Genomic DNA, 20,833 nt, shown 5'->3' with positions numbered 1-20,833 from the left:
TCCACCTCAGTTGGTGCCTTACCCCTGTTATCTTGAGACTACCCTTGGGGTAGCCTTTGGAACATTACTCCTTTTCCCCCTAACTGTAACACACCCATCCCCCCTCCTTGGCTCTGGGATACCCTCTTGAATCTGGCTCCTAGTCATTAGTGCCTCATTTTCCCCTCACTAAAACTAAATCCTCCAGCCTCAACTCCAGTTGCCTAACCCAGGCCCTCAAACTCCAGACATTTGGTGCAGATGTGGACTCTCCAGAGATGCTGTGTCTCCAGGGACTCCCACATATTGCACCTTACACAGCTCCCCATGGACCCTGCCATTTATTTGACTACCCTTAGACCTATGGACACTGAAAAAAATTTGACCAGTAACTCACCTTGCCTAAGCCTGCCTCACCCAAGCCCTGTGAGCCAAAGCCCTTGCAGTACTCACTCAACACCCACCTCACTCCACTGCCCGCTCCTGACACTGCCCACTCTACTGTGGCCTTGTTTTTATATTCCCTCACTCCCTTCCCAACAGCCCTTGCACCTAGGACCCACTACAGAAAGCACAAAAGGAAAAAAACCCACAACCCAGCAATGCAATTTTAAAAAACACAGTACACTCACCAGTATACTGCTCCAGAGAACAATGAGACTGATCCTCAGGTGAGTACCTGTTTTATACTCCCTCACTCCCTTCCCAACAGCCCTTGCACCTAGGACCCACTACGGAAGGCACAAAAGGAAAAAAAACCCACGACCCAGCAATGCAATTTTAAAAAACACAGTCCACTCACAATTTACACTCACCAGCCACCAGTACACTGCTCTGGAGAACAATGAGCGAGGTAGAGCAGGGTGTCATCAGCTACATCAGGTAACACATGAAAACTAATGTTGCCCTTTCAGAGAACATTGCCAAGGGGTGGTCTGTAAGTAAGAATTAGGGCCATGCATACCAGAAGTAATGATCCAGGAAAAGGGACAGAAATCACGTTTTAAAAAAATTAATTCACGAGATGTTGACATCACTAGCTAGGCTAGTATTTATTGCCTATTCCTAATTGCCCTTGAGGTGATGGTGAGCTGTCTTCTTTGACTGCTGCAGTGACTGGTATAGGAATGGGATTCCAGAATTTTGATCCAGTCACAGTGAAGGAATGGCGATATGTTTCCTAGTCAGGATGATGTGGGGCTTGGAGGGGAGCTTACAGCCGGTGGCATTCCCATGTATCTGCTGCCCTTGTCCTTTTGATAGTAGAGGTTTTGGGTTTGGAAGGTGCTGTCTAAGGAGCCTTGGTGAGTTGCTACTGTGCGTCTTGTGGATGATATACATTGCTGCCACCATGCATCAGTGGTGAAGAGAATGGATGTTGGAGGTGATCGATTGGCTGCCAGTTAAGCAGGCTGCTTTGTCCTGGATGTGGTCAAGCTTCTTGATGGAGCTGCACTCATCCAGGTGAGTGACTGATTGATCATACATGAAGGTCATTTCATTTGCCTCTATTACCATATATTCAACTTCCCTCCTCCGCGAAGGTCCTGATTTTTGTGGGAACGTGGGTCCGTGACTTCTGAACAAAATGGGTAATTATCACAGGCGAGGTAAAACAGTGAGAGCTGACACGCTGTTCAACTGCAGAGATATCAAAGTCAAGCCTCCTCTAACTCAGCACTTAATTTTGTGCAGAGCACATGTTTAGAGAGATCTCATCTGAATTTTCCCCTGACTTGTCTGGGGTTGCTCAGGCCGGCTTATTTAACCATGCTGCTATCTCAGCCTTGTTAAGGTAACAAAGCACAGATAAAGATCAAGCCCAACACTTCCTGTTGTGTTGGTTCAGGAATACAGGGCCAGTGTGTTCAATGGCTGATCCCTGCGGAAAATTTCTATTGTTGTTTGTTTACACTTTTTTTTAAAAATGGCATTTCCTGGAAGATTTTCTTTACTCAATGATCGATGCTGTGAACCCAATTGGGTACTAAATCCAAATGAAACTGCTATGCACAGAGCAGTGGTATTTTTCATTAGTCCCTATAGGTTCTCTGAAATTTATGAATGCCCTTGCTCTGGTCACAGTTAGATTGAGTTTCATTACTGCGACATTCAGCATCTTGTGATAACGAAAGACCTTGCCACAGTGGAAAAATTAAATGAGCACTGTGCCTGAAGAGGGGGTGGGACTGAAATACTGAAGTTCAAAGTTTGCCAACCTGCCCTCTTAGAGTTTCAAAACGGAATGAGGGTTTCGGAAGTAAAGTGGACATTACAATCACCAGCTTAGTAGCCAGTTGCAAGGACTCAATTCCATCCCATCCTGAAGGTGGTGCAGATGACCAATATAATCCAACAAACCAGCTAAGTCATTCCAAAGCATCACTGCCATTCTGGGTAAATTTGTATAAAACTATACCAAGTAGCAAACTTAGATATGGATATTTCTCAACTGAGTCAGGGAGAGTGTATTTGATTAGTACATGTAATAAATGTCTATTTGAAAATAAGCACTGCAAAACCCTGCCCACTTTCTTAAGACATAGATTCAAAGAATCAATGGCATTTCCAGGATCATGCTAATCATTTCAGAAAACCATTTGATTTTTTAAAAATAAGCTCAATTATATTTGGTGGTATTCAGAGTAATTGGGAGAAATTGAATCTGGTGCATTTTATTAAATCAGACAAAGCACCACATTAAATCTCCCTGGCAAAAGGCTCTGTAACTGAGATTATAACAGAGAACGACAGAGCAAGTTGAAAGCTGCAGCCTTGTAATTCAAACCCGGGATTTTTGACATGTACAGTATTGCATCCAAGGGCCTGCCATTAACTGTATATTATGAAGATTCAAGTGTGCAGCTCTTGCCTCGACTATACATTAAACCACAACTATATTCTAATACTGATACTTCAATCTCAAGTTCCACTTCGATTAAAGCGAATGTTTCATGTGTATTGAACAAACTAATGGTTATTTTTCACCATGATTTTCCAAAATGATTTTTTGAATCATTCATATATTTGAATGTGATGACAACATCTGGATCAAAGGGCAATTAGGAACAATACTGGGTCTCTGCACATATCCTGCAACTGAGCAAAGTAAAGCAGACTGTTTTCACATAAATCTGCAAAATAACTTTCTGCCAACTCATGATAGCAAACTGAGAACAGTGGTAACAAAACCTTTAACTGCTTCCTTAGAACAAGCACTGAACCAATTAAATGACATAACCGTTGATGAACGATATAAGTAATCCTTGGCTTGAAGAACCATGCTAGAAAACCATTCCAAAGCCTTTTACTACCAGATATCCTGGATGATCTCCACAAAAATCCGTGTCTAGATATTTGTAATGATAGAATGAAGAAGAGCCAAGTGATCATAAATCCCTGAAACTGCACTGTGAGGATGGTCTGTTACGCAAAACTAATATCACGGTTGAGACCCATTACAACAAATAGCACAAAGCCAGAGTAAATAATCACTTAATGGATCTCACCTTTGTTTGAGCTATTTGAAGGCACCCAGTCTGTTTCCTTTAGGGTTCTGAATTGGACTCGCTTGCTTGCCCGACTTTCCCCATGCAGACCAATGGATTGAACTTGAATCACGTATTCCGTGTCTTCCTCCAAATCCCACAGTACACATGCTCGATTTGTCGTATTCACTTCACGGATCGACCTTTGCATCTGACCATCTTTCCTCTGCATCAAACAGGACATTGAAACATTGACTGATGATAAATAAGTGATATTGATTAAAGTTCAGCCTCATAGATGCTGTCATCTCATCAGTATGTAATCCACTTGGACTAAAACTATTGCAGTCCTACAGAACGATTTGCTAAATATTGTTTTTTAACATTTACTTTTCTACAAGGTAAGAAGTTTCACAACACCAGGTTAAAGTCCAACAGGTTTATTTGGAATCACAAGCTTTCGGAGCACTGCTCCTTCATCGGGTGAGTCGACACGGAAAAGAATTTTATTTTAAGGGTCACTTTGAAATCTAGGATTGCAGGTCAAGTCCCAAGGACGAGAGTTTAGTTTAGTTATGGATTTCAAGTTGACCTAGTTTTTAATTGAATGCATGCTCCATTATTTAAGAGAGGAGGGAGTAAGAAAGCAAGGTCCATCAGCCCATTTTCCAGTGCATGGGAGGGATGCAGGGCAAAACCCCTGTGTCTGAATGTCAAGGTTCGAGACACAGGAATATTCAGGAGACACTCAGGCCTCATTTACACAAAGTGTAGGAGTTGCTGAGAGTCTGAGGCAGCTTGCCCGCTACGACCTGTCTGGAGATGAAATGCTGCAATGTGATCCTTGTGAGCACCCAGGCTCACAAGGATGTGAGGATATATGTCAGATAGCAGCTTGGGTTGGAATGAAGTGATTGCTGGTAATTGGGAATTGGTAGCTGGCATAGCGGTGTTCCATGTTCTGAAAAATTGAGATTAAGAAGAATGTTTCTGCTGCCAGGTTCCACATTCAGACCAGTACATTTTAGAAAAGTACATTGTTTGGTAATGGTCGGCTTTCCTGGCATCTGTGGCCTCAGGACAAACAGACAACGGGCACATTATTTGCAAACAAGGGAACGCCCATTTCAGGTAAGAACATACACGCCCATATTTACTAGCATGCAGCACCACTCCCCTCAGCTTCACAATAAGATCCCCACATCCTGCATGGATGTTTAGGAAGTTATTTAACATCTACAAAAGATATGCTACAGACCCAAATTTGTAGGCCCTGGACACACCAATCAAAATTAGTTGTGGGCAAGTTGCTGGTACCTATCATCACAGGAGATTGGACAGAGGCTAAAGACTCAACTCAGGATGATGCATTCTCAGTACGCTGCTCATTGCCTTCTGATGAAGTTAGATACTATGGCCTCTTAGTGCTCTACCATTGAGCAGTGATAACTATTAAATCCTATTGTACTGAGGCTTGGGCTCAATATCTACTCCACAATCACATGTCAGGCAACACTGCTCTTTGCCAGGTCTATTTGCCTCACACTCCAAGCATAGACTGCCAACTCTGGGCAGATCCCAAAAGTTTGCCCTACACCTGAGATCACATGACCCATTTCCTTAAAGGGGCAATGCCCCAACATATATAATGGTAACCATGTTTTTCAATCAGACTCCCATCATGCAATTGGGAGCCTAACTTAAAATTCACTGCTGTTGTGCAGGTTTCCCAGGGTAAATGGGAGGAGTAAGCTGCCACCACCATAAGATAAATACCAGGCCCAATAATCCTTGTGGACCAGGAAGAACAGGAGTGCTTCTCTGGATCTCACAAGGAAGCTGTTGCCCGCCATCTCGCTCCCTCCTATTACCTTGATCATCCACCTTCCCCAAAGTAACTTTCTCTCAGTTAGTCAGGCTCTTTTCCAAAAGCCCTCCACTGCAGCCTCCTGCTGCACCCTTTCCCTCCTGGCAGTACCCAGAAGTCAATCTGGTGAGTGGTCAGTCAGGAAATAGAACTAAAGATGCTAATGAGCTTCTGAAACTCACTACCACAAACAGTAGTTGATGAAATTAGCATGGATGCACTTAGGGGAAAGTTAGTTAAATACATGAAGAAGCAAAGAGTAGAGGGTAATATAATAGATTTAGATGAAGAAGAGTGGGAGGAGGCTCCCGTGGGCTGGATGGGCTGTTGCTGTGCTGTAAACACTGATATTTTTTAGAAACCTATTGTTCGGCATTCAGTAATGATATTCTGTGAATGCCTGTAATCATTTCATCCATTTCTTGTGTTATGTAGAAGCATTGTTTCTGATAGATGTGAATACTACCTTCTGGAGGCGGGGTGACAGCGGATGGATTGTCTTTGTTTGTGTGGATTGTGTGACTGAGGCAGAATTACTAATGATGCTGATTAAGAAAGTAGGGACAATTTTTCAGTTAGTGCTCTGTCGGAGTTACTGCCAGCTAAGGTTAGCCATCATCTTTGCTGCATCTACTTTCTGGCTGAGGTCATAGGAATGTTTTTTTTAAACTGTTTAAATTTCTCATCAACAGCCACGGAAAGATGATGATTCTGGGTTACCATGCGAGTGTAAAAGAGATGTAGATAGATGAAATAATCCTATGGCCCCTAGATTGTGAGAGTACACAAGATTGGCAGATAATAAATGACACCAGTCATTTAAAAATGAGATAATGTTGAATAATAAATTGCTGGTGATCAGTTCAGTTTTACACATTTCTCACAAAGTTAAATTATTCTGCCTTTCCTCCCTCTTTACCTCCCTATTAAGACTTATACCAGCAGCGATTAGAGTTATTTATGGCTCACAAAGTGGAAAAAGATGCATCGGACAGAGGCTGGGTGATCTTATCAAAACAAAAAATTTAGGCCATATCAATACCACTTCCAAATAAAATTCTCACCTTATTATTAAAGCAATCTGTACCCAGAATTTGAATAACCACAAGGTCAGAAATACTAAACAATCCATACTAAAGTAATAACACTATCTTGAAGATAAATAGATGTATATCTGTATAAATAAAACAAAGTAGAAAGGATTTACCATGACTACTAAGATAATGCATTCATTAGAAACCTGCTGTAGCAGGAAGTTAAATTAGCAGTCAGAGCTGGCGGCAAGCTGCGATAGTACACTGGAGCACCAGGATACTGTGCTGTGATGCTGACTCCAGCTGCTATCAGCCGCAGTGTGTAGGGTGTTACTGGCTGGAGGTCAGATAATAGAGAGATATTGAGAAAACAATTTCAAACCCCTATGGGGACAGAGATTTGTGCTGCTTTTATGACCATTCACACCTTCAACCATCCTTACAAATCTGACCTCATACACAGGAAGGCCATCCACTCCAGGGAGGCATGGGATTTAAATTTAAATTGCAGTCGCCTTAATATTTTGTGCGGTTATCATTATGTGATGTATCTTTGCTGGTCATGCTAAGGATCCAGGTCCATATGAGGCCATTAAGTTCTCAGTGAGCCAAGGAAAACAAGAGATCCTGTCCCCAGAAACCATGAGCCTCACCCTGGCTTCCTTCCTTGCCCGATTTGGAATTTGTCATCCTTTCCCAATTGCACTTATTTTGTTGGGACTGTTTTTACAGGGGGAGTTGCTGCTGTGAGAGATGCTGGTGAGAGGTGCAGGGGAACTGCGGAGACCGGGGTAGCAGAGATGCTGGTGTAAGTGGCAGGGAAGGTGTTGAGGGAAGTGAGGGGAGCAAGGTGAGGGGGGTAGGTGGGGTTGGGGAAGTGTGGGGAGTAGAACAGAGGGAGGAGCTGGTGTGAGTGGCACCTTTGGTGTACACCTCCAGATATATATATTGGCTTGCAGCTCAGAAGTTACAGTCCAATGTCTAACATTAGATGTGATTCTGCAATTGGGCACCACTTGCTGAATAATTCCAGGCACACTCCAGGATTGCACTAACAACCAATTTAAGACTGTCAGGCCTGCAATGTGACTCATTTACACTTGCTGGAAATAGATGTACTTGTGCCGGGAACAGTCCTCTACAAGCAAAAGAAACGTCCAAACATTGCAGCTTTATTGAATAAACAAAAGCATTGGGAAGAATAGATCAACAGTGCCTTTGTCATGGCAACATCTTGACTAATCAGAGCCAACTTGCTAACCCTTTTCTCATGCTGTATAAATTACTGTTCTTTTTGAAATTTGGCATTCTTGCACCTGTCTTGATGAGTTCTAGAAGAAAAGCTTTGGCAGCATGTCTTTTTTTTCAGCAATAAGCAATTTATTCTCATATAAAATGAAGGCATGCCATTTTACTCTGTATTAATGGATCATCTTTCTTACTCACATATGCCTATGGTTACCAGAAAAGCTGGACTTTTACTAAGGCTATTCTCTAGTCAAGTGATCCCCTTCAGTAGACATCCTCACAGCTTTCTCTTCAATAAACCTGGCTGCTTTCTTGCTTTAGGAAGACTCTGTGAACTTGTCTTTGAGTTTCATCCCTTGTTGGGCACAGCTGGAGATGGGAGACCCATCCCCTGCGCCATTCCACCCTCATTATAATGGGTGCCAATTAGTCATAGGCTACCATGAAAAGCTAATCATTGTACCTGTACAAAGCATTGTACAAACTGTAAAAAAGAAAAAGCTAATTCATTAACACAGTGATATGTTATAGCTTCATAACTCTCTGCTTAAAAAAAAATTGCATGAATTCTAAGTGCTTTAAAACAACACTGTTTTTTGAATCCTTTCCTTTGTGGAGAAACATGTTGAAAAGATCCCAAAATACAGGTGTGCAAAAGGCTGATGCTGCGCTTAGCAAATGCCCAGGGAAATGTAGAGTCCTCTCACTGTTGGAAGTACATTAGTTTCTGTGGTGTTTCTCAGACAGAAGTTTGGAGGAACCCCCTAGAGAAATAGCCATTCATAGCAGTTTGGCCCACAGCTCCCAGGATTGTGCTGATTTTCTGTTGATGCTATTGTAGGCAGTTGGAAGAATCCAATGGAAATTTAGATCATATCCAATTAAGTTCAACGGAATCGGAGCATCAGTGTTCTCCTACATAAGGAAACGATTTGTCTTCGCAAAGGTAGTCCAAAATAAAGGATATTTTAATTGAAAGGGATAATAAATTATTTTGATATGAAAAATGGAATTGCCCTCATATACAACAAATACAAATCTTCAGCTATTCAGCAGCAATGATCCTATTATTTGATAACCACCCACAACTTCCGGAACGTAACATTTGTGATTGTTAACTTGCAGGAGCGAATTCAGCTCTCTGACATTGATAGCAATGAAAACTGGCACTTGCTGAGCAAAACCACATCAAACCGCAGGTAATGGAATCTGCTGAGATTGTGTAAACAGCAGCCAAGAAGTGAAATGAGATTGTGAGGCATTACCAGTTGTGAAATGGCATAACCGATGATAACATCTCCTTCAGGAACATCCCAAGATACAGTGGCAGAGTTGGCCTTCAGGTGACTGACAGTAACATTGACAGGAGCTGGTGGTCTATCAGCTGAAAAATACAAATCAATCATTGAAGTTAATACCTATTTTCCCATGCAACTGTCAACAGCTGGACAAATTTTTATCTTAGTAACTGGTGGTATGTTGACACGCTCATTCATCGCCAGATGTAAGATGCACATTGTTAATTTTGTGATTATAAAGGTGAGGTTTTACAGTTAACTTGATTCAAATCAAAGTTTTAACTGTATTTTTCTTAGTCCTTCGAGAAACATTTTCTACCATTGTAACGTGACATATATAAAATGGGTTTCTATCAGTGCTGTTCCCAAAAATGACATGACAGCTGAGCTTCAGAGCTCCTCAGTCTATAAATAGTTGATAGGTGAGATTAAGTTGTCTTAACTTCCTTTTCTTCCATTGTCACATGATTTGCAATGATGCATTTAATGGCTTCAGCGGGTTCGTGAAACTCTTTCTTTGCAAGGTATTCATTAAAGAATAAAAGAAATATAATGCTTTTGTATTGTTGTTCAATCTCCCACTTTCAGTCCTGTTTTCAGCCATGTTGCTTTGGTTAAGCACTGAGTAAAGGCTGGCCTCTTTGCAATAAAGGAAGTAAAATCCATGGTTCATCACTTCTGATGGGCTTCCCAGAGACCACTGAAGACTACTGAGCTGCCTTGACCACACTTCCTCCCACCTTGCTTGCTGTAAGAACCCTATTCTAACCTCCCAGTTTCTCTGTCTCTGTTGCATATGTTCTGATGGTGCCTCTGCTCATACCAGTGCTTCTGGTGTGCTTTCTTTTCCCTCCCCTAAAGATTTCCTTCCAACTTAGTTGAGAGCGCCCAGGGATTGCATCTTTAACTGAAATGGAATGCTTAATTGAAATCATAAGATTAAATTCAATTAACTCCAAATCATAATACCATAGCAAAAAGGAAAGAAAAGCATCCATTCTGAGATCAGAGAGTTACTAATCATTAAGGACAGTTTCTGTAGATTACTTGTAAATGAATGGGTGGGATTTTCCACCTCTCCCCTGTGGCGTGTTTTGCAGCGGTAGCCTGTCATTGTTTGGTGGTAGAATCTTCCAGTTGTGAGCAAATGTTGCTGAAATTAACACTGTGATTTCCAGTTGTTTTTGTGAGAAATGTTGAATAGGTTTAGATCATTCATATACAAAATGTACTTCCTCTATCTCAATCTGTATGTCAGGCACATTAAAATCAAATTTTAAAGACAAAAGAAAGACTGCCAATGAAAAGAATAACAATAAAAATGGCCAGTTAAAAAGATAGTAAATACACAAGGGTGAGGTTGCGGGGTGGAGGGGGGGCAATCTTATTGGCTCATCATGCCACTAAGATTGGGTGAGAGGCGAAAAATCGGTTTCTCCCTTCTTGCTATGTCATCGGCCCTGTTCTGCCAGCAAAATCAGCCTGATTTAAATATTCAGTACATGATTTAAATGTGATTAGTGAGTCCCAGATGCTCTCGTCCAGACTTACTTATCCTCACCTAAACAGAAAATACTGGAAAACCTCAGCAGGTCTGCAGCATCTGTAAGGAGAGAAAAGAGCTGATATTTGGAGTCCAGGTGACCCTTTGTCAAAGCTAAAAGGCATAGAAAGTGGGAGATATTTGTACTGCAGGGGGAGGGAATGAAAGATGAGTCATAGCCACAGAAACCAGGGGAAAAGACTGCTAATAGCTGTCCACAGAGAGAATGAGGTGTGAATGGCCAAATGGCAGAAAAGCTACAATCAGAGGGTAAGCTGTGAGAGATGAACATGTGGTGGGGGGAGGGGGGCAGCAAAGGGGGTGAAACGGTAAGGAAAGGGGATAAAGTAAGGGGAAAGAGTGAGGGGAAGAAAAATGAAGAAAGACAATAAAGAAATAAAAAGATAGAGAACAGTAAAAAAAGAAATGAAATGAAAACAAAGGGGTTGAGGTGGGGTAGAGCACATCATCTGAAGTTGTTGAATTCGATGTTGAGACCAGAAGGCTTAGCTGGAAGATGAAATGCTGTTCCTCGCTGGAACATTGCAGCAAGCCAAGGACAGACATGTGGATATGGGAGCAAGATCGTGTGTTAAAATGGCAAGCAACCAGAAGGTCAGGGTCCTGATTGTGCACAGATCGAAGCTGCTCAGCAAAGCAATCACTCTGCCTACGCTTGGTCTCTTACCTGCTTACTGGTGGAGGTGCACCAAGGGGGACTTGATGTGATGGCCTTACCAGTGGAACCGGAGGCATTTAAAGCCCCCTCGAGTATACGGGGACAAGCAGTGCCACTTGGGCAGTGCTAGCCTGGCACCATGGCACTGCCCACCATGTACTGCCAAAGGAGAGGGGCACCCTGCATCAGGGGTCAGCCAGGGTAGTGATCAGCTGGGGGGTGGGGGTAGTGGAGAAGAGGCAATTGAGGCAACGATCAACCAGAGCGAAAAATTTGGGGGGCAGCAATTAGCTGGAGGGGAGTGATCAATGTCTGGGACAGGAGAGAATGACAGATCTCCCAGTGCACTGTGTACACGCTGTACACAATGTACTGGGAGAGTGGCGGGGGGGGGGGGGTGCCTGCACAATGGCACCCCGAGGGCTCAGAAACCACCTTCCCAATGTGAATAGGCTCTACCTTTCCCCCTGCTGGTGAGAATCACATTTTGCCTCTTCTTTTTCTAAGTGTTGTATGATTGCAACTGGGAGCTCACCCAAAGAATGAACGGATTCTCTCCTGCTTTCAGGCTCATTCGGCTGTTGGAATTTTTTTTTTGGTAAGAGTGACCCTAGGAATATTTAAGAACTGCAGGCACTAAGCTTTCATTTCTATTCAAAATTAGCACACAAATAGAAAAGAGCAAAATCTGCACAAATACACTCACTGGTTTGAAAAATGTTTGGCATCAAATCTGGTTGCTTAATGAGGGTCATGCACAAATTGCATCAAAACAGTTAATCTCACTAAACATATAGAAAGGCATAAAAGTATAGGCCAGAAAGACACACAGGCATGTACTGCTTCCAAAACTATACCCGCTGCAGACACGGCGGCTGATAGACAAAGCTGTTTGACTCTGCCCCAATCCATTCTGGCCTGTGATTCATCCTTTTTGAAAATTTATTTTAAAACTCCTGAAACTTATGTAAGTGAATCCACTTATCAAATGCACATACATGATATTAGCAGTAGAATTGTGCATTGGTCTTGAAGTGCCTATTGTTTCTCTTCACAACTTGAATGTTAAATTGGAGTTCTCCATTTCTGACAGTCTATGAAGAATCAGAGCTACACTAAGCATAACTGATTCTGTCCAATAATTACAATAAAACCTGGTGTTGTCAGACTTTTTACTGTGTTTACGCCAGTCCAACGCCGGCATACCCACATCAATAATTACAACACAGTAAGGAAGGAACACCTTGTGCAGTGAAGGGCAGCACAAAAACTCCTGCTTTGTCTTCTTGCACAATGATCCTGCATATTTGCATATTTACAGTCTGTTGTCTGACATGCTTACTTTACAAAATTAATATTAATGTAACATGTTTAATGGAACATTATTTTAGTCTGTATGCCATAAGCAAACAATAGTATTTTTGGAAGTAGCGTGTTTCAAATAAAAGGATACAAACCTCTGTTGAAGCAAAGGATAAAAATTAGTACAAACTTGTGAAGTGTTGACATGATAACATTGTCAGCGGTATTTTGCTATCTGCAAATTGAAGTTACTGTGCAGTGTGCCCAATACTTTCTGAAGCTACATCTCCCACTGTGCATGCATTTTTCTAAGCTGAGTATTGCTATTATGAGAAAATGATGATATAATTTCATCCCCAAGCTTAGTGTGTAAAATATTGGGTGTATATTTCCCTCTTGGGTATTAAGCTAAATGCCCAAGCTAAAATGGAAAAGTACAGTGTGTAAACAGTGATACAGAAGATAGAGGAAAATAATACATTAGAAGTTTGAACTGTTGCAGTCCTAGCAGCAAGACTCACTGTTGGGAGCACACGACAAAAACGAAAGCATATGGTTTAACTATTATTAATGCATCCACATTTTTGATATATTGTTGGAGAAGCAAAGAATTATCCTAATTTCTACTATGTTTGAGTTAATTGTAAAATGCTTGAGAAAAAAAATACATTTTTATAAAAACGCAATTGAGGGAAAACATTTGCATGATTAAGTAAAAGTGAACCTTGCCATTTACAAAGACCTGCAGTGTCAAGTGGTCATCTATGCTGCAACACAAGTGCCCTCATTGTCCTCAATAACTGCATGATCCCTTCATGCACCCACAGGGAGGAATCAATCACTATAATATTCAATGGTATATTGCATTCATCCACACACATTCAACAAGAGTGGGTGCCAATACAATTTTAGTATATTGTTTTCTCCAAAATATCAAGAGCATCAGTGACTGTATGCATGAGTTCATTCATTCCTGTATTTATCAACATTCTTATGCTGTGTCCAAACAGGATTAAAAGGGACAATTTTGTCATCCAACTAAAACACATCAGGATGCAGTTATGCTGGCTGCCATGTCTACCGGAACCTTGGGTAGCTAAAATGGCCAAATATCACAAATCTAGCTCATCCAGCTCATTCAATTAAACTTGAAACTCTTTGCACTTAAGGTGCCCTGCGCAAGGAGGAAAGAAGTAGGAGATTATGGATGCTTGTAGTTTTTATAGACACATTTCATTTATTATAACCTCAACCATGAAATACTGTATACCACATTGAAGATGCCTTAAAAATAAATTCACCATAAGAAGCTAATAGGAAAATAGGAGTAAGAGCTTTTTACCATTTATATAGATGATCTGGAGGAGGGAACCGAGTGTAGGGTGTCGAAATTTGCTGATGACACCAAGATTGGGGGAATGGCAAATTGTGCGGAGGGTGTGGAGAGTCTGCAGAAGGATCTAGATAGGCTGGGCGAATGGGCCAGGAAATGGCAAATGGAATTTAATGTTGGCAAGTGTGAGGTGGTCCACTTTGGTAGGAAGAATGGTAGGAAGGACTATTACTTACGTGGCGAAAAACTGCAGCAGGCGACGGTGCAGAGGGACCTCGGGGTCCTTGTGCATGAGTCGCAAAAACCCAGCTTGCAGGTGCAGCAGGTGGTCAGGAAGGCGAATGGGATGCTGGCCTTCATAGCGAGGGGGATTGAATATAAAAGTAGGGAGGTCTTGCTGCAGCTGTATAGGGCATTGGTGAGGCCGCAGCTGGAGTACTGTGTGCAGTTTTGGGCGCCGCACCTGCGCAAAGATATTTTGGCCTTGGAGGGAGTGCAGAGGAGGTTTACTAGGCTGATACCGGAGTTGAGGGGGTTGAGCTGTGAGGAGAGGCTGAATAAACTAGGCTTGTACTCGTTAGAGTTTAGAAGAATGAGGGGAGATCTCATTGAGATGTATAAGATGATGAATGGGATGGATAGGATAGAGGTGGAGAGACTCTTCCCGCTCAAAAAAGACAGTAGGACTAGGGGGCACAGCCTCAAGATAAAGGGGGGGCGGTTTAGAACGGAGTTGAGGAGGAACTTCTTCACTCAAAGGGTGGTGAATCTCTGGAATTCTCTGCCCGTTGAAGTGGTGGAGGCTGCCTCGCTCAATATTTTTAAGACGCGGGTTGATGGGTTTTTGATAAGAGAGGGGATTAAGGGTTATGGGGAGAGGACGGGAAAGTGGAACTGAGCCACGACAGATCAGCCATGATCTTATCGAATGGCGGGGCAGGCTCGAAGGGCTAGATGGCCTACTCCTGCTCCTATTTCTTATGTTCTTATGTTCTTATAAAGCATTCACCCTCTTAAATCTGTTTTGGTATTCAAGTATACTGTCTTCTTTCCTCTGTTCCATTTATCTGCCTTTGCTCCACATCCCCTGATATACTTAACTAACAAAATTCTACCTTTGTCTTGAAAATTTCAGATAGGCTAGAATCTATTCTCTTTTGCAGAGACCGAGGGTGGTGGGTGAGGGGCAGCTGGTGTATGGGCTCCTGATTTCCACCTAAATATGGAAAGAAAACTTCCTGATTTCACTCCTAACTGGCCAGTTTGGGGCAGCTATTTTTCTTGCTTTCTCAGAAGAGTAGGTAAAATAGTACCTTGCAGAATTGTTGCAGATGTCAGTAAGCAAGTGCTAGCAGCAATTCTAACTGTCTGCCGATCTAGCTTCCACCAGTTTAGGGTGTTACACAGCTGCATTATTTTAAGATAGCAAACTTAGTAATCAAACAACAGCATTGAAATTGAAAAGGGCCGGGGAGAGTGTGGGAAGAAGTGTCAAGTTCTGCATCACTAGTCTACAAATGGAGCTCATCCCATTCCTACTGGTAGTCACTGAAGCACAAAGAGTATGATGAAAAGGAGCAGACAAGAATTTGACTTTTGGGGTATGCTAGATGTGTAAAACCATTGGAGAATACACAAGAAATAATATTCCACTTACATGCTCCTAGCAGAGTGCATTTGGGGAATTGGGAATTGCCAGATATCACTCACCCCACCTGAATCCCCATCCATTCAACATGAAGCTCTGAGATACCAAGGCCTTGCTTCACAATGAGGTGAAATGATTGCCATTCATGTGTGTTTACAAGAGAAAATGAAGGATGAAATTGAGGATAGGAAGGGGAAGAAATGACTGGAAATGGGAGCAGAGGATTTAGGTTGGAAGCTGAAGTAAGTAGTCACTCAATTTCTAGATTGAGGCTAGCAAGATGGAGGAGGCTGCAGTGAGGAAAATACCCAGGGGCTGGTGACAACAGGTGACAAGGATTTCAAAGCAGAAATGCTTATAGGCCATTCAAATGTGTAGGGAGGACCAAATGAAAGCCAATGGTTGGTTATAGCAATGTTTATTTTTGTAGGTGCATGGAAACAAAAGGACAAACAAAAGGGCAGCATGGTGGCACAGTGGTTAGCCCTGCTGCCTCACAGCGCCAGGGACCGGGGTTCAATTCCCAGCTTGGACACTGTCTGTGCAGAGTTTGCACATTCTCCCCATGTCTGCATGGGTTTCCTCCAGATAATCCGGGATCCTCTACAGTCCAAAGATGTGCAGGTTAGGTTGATTGGCCATGCTGAATTGCTCCTCAGTGTCCTGGGATGCATCTTTCAAAGGGATTAGCTGGATAAATATGTGGGGTTACACGGATGGGGCCTGGATGGGATTGTGATTGGCGCAGACTCGATGGGCCCAGTGGCCTCCTTCTGCACTGTAGGGATTCTATGATTCTATGGCAATCCCATCAAGTCTGATTCAGTTCACGATGTAATATGTTCACCACTGACCCACTCCCAACATAGTCATCCAATGGGAGTGACAAAGAAGCAAGAAAACTTAAATTAATTTCCAAAGCAGAAGATTGCAGGTGCTGCTGCTATGATTATCTGTCCATTAAAAGAGTGGGCAGAAATCTGTAGGCATTGCACCTGTAATTCATCAGCAAGTTGCCCACTGCATGCAAGATCCATCAGTAGCTCGCCAAAAAACTCACCCAAAATGGGACCATTTCAGGAAAACACTAGGAATGCATTCTTCAACCAAAGAAAGCAGATAAAGGTTAGGAAATGGCAAGATACGTAACTCCTTGTAATACCAGCTAGCCAAAGCTTTTCTTTGTTATGATCCTTGGCCAAACTCTGGGACATGGGTGGCACGGTAGCACAGTGGTTAGCACTGCTCCTTCACAGCTCCAGGGACCTGGGTTCGATTCCCGGCTGGGGTCACTGTCTGTGTGGAGTTTGCACATTCTCCTTGCGTCTGTGTGGGTTTCCTCCGGGTACTCCGGTTTCCTCCCACAGTCCAAAGATGTGTGGGTTAGGATGATTGGCCATGCTAAAAAAATTGCCTCTTAGTGTCCTGGGATGTGGAGATTGGAGGAATTAATGGTAAAATACGTAGGGTTATGGGGCTAGGGCCTGGGTGGGATTGTGTTTGGTGCAGACTTGATGGGCCGAAGGGCCTCTTTCTGCACTGTAAGGTTCTATAATTCTATGACATGGGAGAGATCCAGTTAGGGGCAAATGACATTCTGTTTCAAGTGGATAGAGATCGTGGTTCAAGACACCTGCTGTTGGAATAAAGCCACACGATTTCACAGGGTTTGAACAAACAAAAATAAAATTTACTACACAAGTTCAGAAAGATAAGATATACCTCATAGTTAGCCTGAATGTTAGAGTATGTGAATTAACAGACAACTCTTTCAGAGTAAACGACAGACACAACCAAGTCAGAGGGCGGCATTCCCTAGCCGAGGGCAGCATTTTATAGCCGTATCTGCCTCAAGCCTGGAAATTTCCACCCGAGCTCAACAAACATTTAAATGGCCCTTTAAATTTTCTGTCTTGTTTGCTACCTAAGGGCCATTTCCCACCTTGCATCCATTTTTCAACTTTCAACTGACTGGAAATTTCGCAATTTGAATTGAAAACAAATTACTTTTAAAATGCAATGCCATCTTCCAAGATGAAAATGAAAAATGAACAAGTTACTCTCTGGGAGAGCAGAGGGACATTCCTATAATTCAAGACCCATCGAAACTCACTGTCTAAAGACATTAAAATGCAAACCTCTGGATATTGAGACAAACATTTTTTAAAAAAATACAGTGCAGGTGACTATTTAGCCCATCATGTCTGTACCAGTTCTTCTAATGAGAACCATGACTTAGTGCCATTCTCCTGCCTTTTCTCCATATCACTGCACATTAAGTAATCATCTAATGCCCTCTTGAATATTTTGATTGAACCTTCTTGGCACTCCAAACCTGAACCATTTGAAATTTTCTCACATCACAGTTGCGTTTTTTTGCAAATCACTTTAAATCAGTGTGCTCTCATTTTTGATCCTTTTATGGACAAGAACAGTTTCTCCCCATCTACTCTGCCCAAATCCCTCAATTTTGAACATCTCTATTAAATCTCTTCTTTACCTTCTCTCCAAGGAGAAGAGATACAGCCTCTCCAATTTATCCTCATAACTGAAGTGTCTCATTCCTAGAACCATTCTTGTAAACATCTTTTGCACTCTTTGCAATGCATTTATATCCCTCCTATTATGTGGCGCCCATAACTGTACACAATATTCCAGCTGAGGTCTAACTAATGTCTTGTATAAGTTCAGAATAACCACCTTGCTCTTTTACGCTACACACCTATTAAAAAAGCCCAGAATACCATACGCTTTGTTAACAGCATTCTTCACCTATCCTGCCACCTTCATTGATCTTTGCTCCTGCAACCCCTTGAGAATTTTAAACGTTATTTTGTCTTGTAACTCCATGTTCTCCGTACAAAAATGCATAACCTCACACTTCTCTTCACTGAACATTGTGTACGACCTATCTGCCCACTCCATCAACTTGCCTATGTCCTTTTGGAGTTCTACACTGTCCTTTTCACAGTTTACAATGCTTCCATGTTTTATGTCATCTGCAAGCTTTGAATTTGTTGCCTTCACACTGAGACCTAGTTCAGGGTTTCCCAAACTAGGGAGCCTTCCAGGATTTCTGTGGCATTTGGACCCTTGCCTTTCCTGTTAAATATTAATAATCTAGATCAGGTTTTCCCAAACTTTCCCAGCTATGGAACCCTTTTGTCTTCCCAAGAGCACTGATGGAACCCCTGAGAAACATTCTTATTGTGTTGAAGAGTCAAACCACAAACAAAATAATTGTTTTTGTGCAATAGATTCATGGGGGAGCACCATTACAAACCTTCCTCCAATCCAAAATATACCTATTAACCATTACTCTTTGCTTCCTATTATTCAGCCAATTTTGTATCAATGTTGCTACTGTCTCTTTATTCCCTGAGCTATGACTTCTTACATGTCTGTGGCACTGTATTGAAGCCTTCTGAAAGTCCATGTATACCACATCAACAGTGTTACCCTCATCGACCTTTTGTTACATCTCAAAAAAACTCCAACCAGTGAAACATGGGCTGCGATTCTCTCATCACGAACTGCAACTTTTCTGGCTGGCCGAGGTGGGAGATGCGCGTCACTGGCCTTGTACAGCTGGGAATGCACGCGCATCTCTCATAGCCATCAAAAAGTTGCTGGTCAGACTACACTGGAAACTGGCGGGAAGGCAGGTAAGTAATTTGAGTCTTTTTAAAATGTATTTTAAATATGTTTAAAATCTAATTATCGGGATCTTCCAGGTCCCGATTGAACCTCCCACCTCACCAGGAGTACTTCATTCTAGCGGGATTCAGACTAGTTCTCCACATTCGGGGAACTAGCGGGAGACTCTGCTGGAATGAAGGGAGGGCAATCGGGGACCCCCAGGGGGTCGGGCGGTGGGATTGGTGCCTTCTGGAAATGGGCACTCTGGCAGCAGTAGCCTGTGCCCCAGCATTCCCAAAGGGTAAAGTGCCCATGCCTAGGGGGCACCTTGGTACTGCCCAACGGGCATTGGTCAGTGCCTACTGTGGGCGGGGCCAGGGTGGGTGTGGGGAGTCCCACTGCCACTCTGCAGACAGGACCAGTCTGGGATGAAGGGAGGGCAGCAATTGGGGCGGGCAGGGGGGTCTGCAGTGATGAAGAGGGTGGGGAGATTGTCACTGCCGGGGGGAGTGGGCTGTACATTGGGGCACTCTGAGACGGGGATAGGGGTTCACACTGGCCTGGGAATTTCTGTGGGGGCCGCAATCAGGCCGTGGGGGCTGGCTGGAGGGGCAACACTGTGGGTTGAACTTGCCAGCAAATGGGGAGACTAACACGTCGGGGCCACTGCACATGTGCAGAGTTCTGAGCTGTCAGATTTTGGCATGAATAGCCACACCCCACCTGGGTTTTTGACAATATTCACGACTGGGACCTCTGCAGCGCACAGAATGCAGAGATTTGGGTGAGAAGCTGAACTGAGAAAATAGTCAGGATCTAGAATAGTTTCCCATCAATTTAGCGCTTTTGGGAGAATCGCAGCCATGATTTCCTAATTAACCCACATTTTTCCATGTGACCCACAATGCAATCAAAAATAATTGTTTCTGGAAGCTTGCCTACTACTGATATTAAACTGAATGACCTGTAATTGCTGAGGCTATCCTTACAACATTTTTTGAATAAAGGTGTAACATTTGCAATTCTCTAGACCTCTGGCACTTCCCGAGTTTAGAAAAGACTGGAAGATTATGGCCAGTACGACTGCAATTTCCATTTTCAATTCTTTCAAAATCGTTGGATATCTTCCATCTTTCTTGATGCTGTGCCAACTTTCAGTACCAACAGTCTATTCAACACTTCCTCCTAATCAATCCTGAACCTTTCTAGGGACAGAGTTTCTTAGTTTGTCACCATGTCGTGGGTAGCAAATACCTCCTTGACAAAGACAGATGCAAAGTATTCATCTGATACCTCAAGCCATGTCCCCAGCCTCAGATTTTCTGCTCCTCTGTGCAAATTCTCTGGTCTGGCACACCCTACTATATCTGCCAGCAAGATCAGAGAATTTAGCGCTCAGCCAAATCTCCGTTCACTGTCGTGGGACGGGAGAATCCCATCTGTGGGCGAGGTCAGAGAATTCCAGCTCTTGTATGTCACAATGGCACAATAGAAACACTTATCTACATTTCCAAAGTGCCACTTAGACCTCTGACTGCATCTGAAAGTGAATGCCATTGAACAATCTGCCCTGATTCACTGGCGGGATCAACAAAATATATCAATCCAGAACCAAGTCTGTGACTTTAATATTTACATAGATTATCACACTGAAACAAGAATATGATTTTAAAAACTTTTTAGAAAAATGTAAGGAACGGACAAAAATATTTTAAAAGTCCTTTGTTTCTTGGGTGCTGGAAGCCAAAGAGAGTTGTTAAAGAAATTTGTACACA

The 20,833-nt window shown here is 42.7% G+C and overlaps 1 protein-coding gene across 1 annotated transcript in view; it reads right to left on the bottom strand.

The window, feature by feature from the left end:
• Positions 1–20,833, bottom strand: part of fndc4b (fibronectin type III domain containing 4b) — a 170,658-nt gene that overhangs the window by 95,305 nt on the left and 54,520 nt on the right. The window contains exons 2-3 of the mRNA XM_080193281.1: positions 8,882–9,000; positions 3,489–3,693 (exon numbers count right to left, since the gene is read on the bottom strand). Of these exons, the coding sequence (XP_080049407.1) occupies positions 3,489–3,693; positions 8,882–9,000 (324 nt within the window). The remainder of the gene's footprint in view (positions 1–3,488; positions 3,694–8,881; positions 9,001–20,833) is intronic.

Source organism: Carcharhinus amblyrhynchos, chromosome 7, assembly GCF_965287045.1.
Source record: "Carcharhinus amblyrhynchos chromosome 7, sCarAmb.v2.hapA, whole genome shotgun sequence".
Taxonomy (NCBI): domain Eukaryota; kingdom Metazoa; phylum Chordata; class Chondrichthyes; order Carcharhiniformes; family Carcharhinidae; genus Carcharhinus; species Carcharhinus amblyrhynchos.
The sequence above is the reverse complement of the archived record's forward strand: the minus strand, read 5'-3'. Positions and strand labels throughout refer to the sequence as shown.